Source organism: Poecilia latipinna, unplaced genomic scaffold, assembly GCF_001443285.1.
Source record: "Poecilia latipinna isolate Pla-1442-1.1 unplaced genomic scaffold, P_latipinna-1.0 Scaffold6489, whole genome shotgun sequence".
Taxonomy (NCBI): domain Eukaryota; kingdom Metazoa; phylum Chordata; class Actinopteri; order Cyprinodontiformes; family Poeciliidae; genus Poecilia; species Poecilia latipinna.
Window position 1 is genome coordinate 1 of NW_015119105.1, and position 5127 is coordinate 5127.

Here is a 5127-nt window from a genome sequence, read left to right on the forward strand (position 1 = left end):
TTCAATGCTGCTAATGTGGCTTTAGTAGCTCTTCCATTTCGTGTCTGTTGACTTTTTAATAAGCATCACAGAGACTATTCTGGTTGGTCGAGTTTATGGGACAAGTTTTCTCAGATATAATTGTTTGTTCACAAAGATAAATCATTCTCACCGCTCCACAACGCGCATCTCTGAATTCGCTACAAGTTATTCCTGCGGTTCACATTGAGCTGCGCAACCAAAGCTAACGCGGCGGGTTTAAAACTCTTACCTAGAGTTCTCCAGAGGATCATAATTCCTCACAGTAGGTTTATGTAAATATCCATACAGGTCAGCCTGTGTCCAGTTTGAGTGAAAGGAGGCACGCGTGATCTCGCTGAGGCAAAGCACAGAGGCGCCAGCTGTGCGATTGGTCAGCGCGCTGTTGGCTTTTAAATGCATAAACTATAAACCTATTATAAACCTATCCTTTAGGAATAAATCTGCTCTACTAGTGAAATGCTAAGAGATAAAGAGACGCTTGCAGCCTAGCTTAAAAAAAAAATAAATAAAAAATGTTTTTTTTTTTTTTTTTATTTTATTTTCTGGGCAGGGCTACAAAGCATGGCAGGCCGCCAGGCTTATAATACACTGGGGGAAACCCTGACAAGCATAAAAATCAAAACATCTACAATAGTGACAGTAATATTAATGGTAAAATCATTATTTTACCATTAATATTACTGTCACTATTGTGACAGTAATAGTAATGGTATTACTATTGGCAGGCTAATTGGCAGGCAAAGTAGCCTGCCAATTCTTTGGTGGGTGGCGGTGAGGGACCTGAATAAAGGGTAGGGGGGTGCTGGGCCAAAAAAGGTTCAGAAACACTGATTTATATTGTTACATTACTTGAAATTTTCAGTAAAGTTAAAATTTCTGATAAAATCACAGGCCTATAAAAAAGGCAGTCCTATATGGTAATAATTAAACACTTAAAGCAAAAATGTTTAACCAGGTTGTTACAAAAAGTCTCACTAGTTGATTTATTCTGTTAAAAAAAACATATTTCCTGTTGGGATCTGTGGAACTACTGCATACCTCACCACTAATGCTGCAAATGCTGAGGTCAGCACATGGTCTGCATAACTGATTCACCAACATAGAAAATTACCTTTTCTGTTGCTTTTAAACACACTGGACATTCTTTGGCCAGGGGAATTTTAGCCAGTAAGCTAAAACCCACCAAAAGCAACTTATTTTTGCCATGGAGTGGACATTTATAGTGCAATTTCTATATACAGTTGATATTGCAAGAAAATGAAGTGGAACTATAGAAGCAGTAGAACACTAGGCTTCTGCCAACCCAATTTACTCAAAACTGTCTTCTGATGTCCAAATTAGTCAGGAAACGTTATCATTATGTTAAAGGATCTGTTGTCAAAAATGCAGTAAGAAAAAAGATAATATCTAACTTGCTGTCAGACGTTAGCAGCTGTGCTGTCATCTTGCTGTAGCCTTGTTTGGCGTCTTCTTCAAAAGTTGCCGCTCTTACTGAAAGCTCCCCAAACAAATCAACCAGCCAGGAAAGGCGAGCAATTCCACTGAATGCAGGAAAACCAAATCCAGGCTTCAGTGCTCCACCTGAGACAGAGCAAGACCTACTTCAAAAATTAATGAATGGTATTGTTATAAAAAAATAAAAAATACAAAATACAGTTAGATCAATTCCAAAAGCTCACAAAGGCTTTTTTCTTTTGCCTTTCCAATTTGCATTTTATAGTTGTAAAGGTTTCAATTTAAACATGATCTTTAATCACCTGTACATACATGTTGTAAATACTGTTGTATTTTTGAAATGCAAAAAAAAAAAAACTAGTCGTTTACATTTTTACTCAACACAACCAGAATTTAAAGCAGGAAGGGAAGCAAGGGATCAAGCTTTGAATCTATCAGTCTAAATCCAGTGTGAGGTTTAGAGAAAGGACGACGTCCTCGTAGTTGATGTATGGTGAGCATGCAAACAGGGACAGCTCCTTTATGTAAAGTTAAAAAATATCTGTGCCACCCTTCATGACATTTCTTCCTTTCCTCAAAATACAGTATTTAAGTTTTTGTAGTTTATTTTATTTTTTTTATTTTATCTTCATTGATTCTCAAGGAAGCAAATTTTAAAGACATACACACACACTGAGAAAAAGAGATAAGTATTCTTGTGCTTTATAATGTTTCTGACAAGTCTGAAGTGCAGATAAAGCTCTTGCTTTTTACCAGCAAAGTGAAGAGAACCTTCCAACAGGGTTTTCCCTTCTACTTCTTTCTTCAGCTGTTTGTAATCTTCTGTCAGCAGCTCAATGTGCTCCTCGTGTAGAACCACCCCTGCAGACAAACAGAAAAACTTCTCAACCTGTTCACTTTCCCGGGCGGGAGGTAAACAGGTTCACTTCCCGTTTACTTCCAGTCCAGAAGTGTACGGGAAGTGAACAGTAGTTTGGTCTGTACTGTTCTGGGAATATTTTTGTATTTTCCGAAAATCAGAAGTTGCTATTTCTTTTCTTCTGTGGGCCAAAAACAAATGGTGTTAATACTATTTCAAAAACAATGTTTGCAGATTATCTACTGCACTTTGGGTAGAGGTGATACATTTTAAAACCTTGAACAAACAGGTTAATGATAAAAGTAATGGAGTTCACCTTTTTTCTGGGCTAAGTCCCACAGTTGAGCAGCAGCCTGGTAAGACAGGGCCATGGGATACTCCACACAGACGTGCTTCCCTGCTTCCAGAAACATCCTGGACAGAAGAGTGAGTTAACCCTTGTGTTGTCTTGCAGGTCCAAAGCAACCCGCAAGACAACACAAGCCAATTTGAAGTTTTATGACTTTTCCTAAATTGATCCCATCATTAGAAAAAATTATACTTTTTAGGCCCGAGCAGCAAAGCGCTGTCGAAGGCCTATTGTTATCGGAGGATTTCTTATTCTTGTTTTATTATTAAGGCTCCAACTCTGGCTCTCTTGACCTAATCAAGATGATCTTGTGTGAGATGACTGATAACAAGTTGGTCTCACTTGCTTTAAAGCACAAAGAGTTTTCAGTAGAGGGCGTGGCCATGGCAGCACAGCGAAGTCAGAGGTCACGCCGCCACCATACGTTTGGCTCTAGATTCCACATGTTTCAGCCCAGCTGCACCAAACTCACTGAGATTGATCCATTTCCACCCCCCAAGCCATGCTTTATCCCAGAATTCTGAAACTTGGTACACATGTGTATCATGTCAGGACCTACAAAAAAGTCTCTTGGAGCCATGGTCCAAACCCAACAGGACCAAGCTGTACAACAGCTTTTCCATAATCACAAGTTCTCCACCAAGCTCACTGCACTCTAAGATCAGGGCACCAAGGTCAATGTGAGACATGAGCTTAAAAAACAGTAACAGTTTCATCCAATTAGCCAAATACAACACTGGCAGAGTTTTAATGCATGGCACCAGATATACTGCAGCACAGTTACTCTTGTATCCAAACAGTCCTTTAAACTGTTATATTCCAAACACTAATATTAGCAAAAACATTTTAAAATAGCCAAAAGGGCTGGATTTTAGCAAGTTCATGCTTTAGTGACTCCTTTGGATGTTTATTATTTATTTTATTACTGTCATTTTTAAATTATGATGTTCAATAAACTCTGAAATATAAAAATATTGGCCAACTATCTTTTAATGGCCCTGTCATTCCCCTCATTTGCCTGGGGATGCATTTACATTCACTGACACTTTACACCAGTGGTCCCCAACCTTATCACCACGGACCAGTCAAAGCTTGACAATTTTATTGCGGCCCGGCGAGGGGCAGAGGGAGGGTGTGTCTGAACCGTCAGACAAGGCTTCTGCATGTTGGTGTGGCAGCTAAAACCCAGTTCACATGGCACCATATTCAATTTTAGACAATTGGAACGTTCCAAGTTCTAAGATTGTCACTTACAATAATCGTGCAATGTGTGGTGTATTACCGCTCCCATCTAACATCAGGCCTATTCAACATGTTAGATTGTCTTGGCCCTTTTATGTGGGAGTTTCCCTGACTGGGAGCGAGAACGCAGCCTGTTGTGACAGGTAGCTTATCAGGTAGCGCAGTGACATAAGCACAGAGGGGAATCCCAAATAGCTGCCATTGAGCAACCGAAAGTCTGGTGGACATTGGAGATGATATTTGGAAATAGCATGAATGTTTGTACAGCATTTCTTACAAGGAATATCAACAGAAATGACGAGGAGAGGAGCGAAACTGGTACCGCAGTTGATAAACCCGGTAACTTTTCAGCTTTCATTAACCTGACATATGTTATAACGATAAGGAAGTTCATTCAGTCAGCGCTTAACGCTGACACCAGTCACATGCATTGTAGGTAGATTGTATTTGTAATTAGTAAAACACAACATTATTTTGTACTAAAGCCTGGTTCACACGGCAAGATATTAAAATTAGTTAATCTACTGGGTTATCCATTATTTTGTGGCCATTGTTTGCTATGTAAACATCAAAACAGTAAATACATAATTATATAATTAAGCAGTGAAGCTAAATGAAACGACAAAACAGAAAATCTAAACACAGAGTAAGAAAAAATGTTAACTACGAAGAAACATAATTCACCTCCATATCATAAATAGAGCAGCTGCTCCCTCTGTCTTTTATCCATCGCCTTTTTTTGTTTCGCTTTTTATCGCTTAAAATGAGTCCACAAACTATCACTGTTGTTTCTACATCATCATCCATATTTGTTTATTCTAAATTCACGTGTGGTATGTTGGGGGTTTTACGGGATTTTCTTCTGGAATCGGGATATTCATCAGTGAAATCAGTTCGTGTGTGGTGTGTTGCTCCTGCCGTGTGATTGGACACAAGAACTGATTAAACCTGTTGTACTTTTATTGGCTCAAATGAACTCACAGAGGTTTGGGACAATTCTTAAATCGTGCCGTGTGAACCAGACTTAAGACTCACAAGCTCTACTCCTCTCCTCTGGTCTCGACCAATGGCCCAACGCTCTCCGACTCTGGTCGCTATGGTAACATTTACACCTTCAAAATAAGATACAGAAGCGCCTCAAAAACAAACATTTTATTTTCATGAAAATTTTAACTCACGATAAGGGCAAATTAATGGGAGC

At 39.1% G+C, this 5127-nt stretch overlaps 1 protein-coding gene across 1 annotated transcript; it reads right to left on the bottom strand.

Annotated features, from left to right (window-relative positions):
* Positions 1-742: 742 nt before the first annotated feature.
* On the bottom strand, positions 743-2791 carry LOC106943961 (biliverdin reductase A-like). The gene is made up of 3 exons (XM_015027248.1): positions 2652-2791; positions 2230-2337; positions 743-1602 (listed from the first exon to the last, which is right to left on the bottom strand). The coding sequence occupies exons 1-3, from the start codon at positions 2746-2748 to the stop codon at positions 1379-1381; spliced, it is 429 nt and encodes a 142-aa protein (XP_014882734.1). The 5' UTR covers positions 2749-2791; the 3' UTR covers positions 743-1378.
* Positions 2792-5127: the final 2336 nt, after the last annotated feature.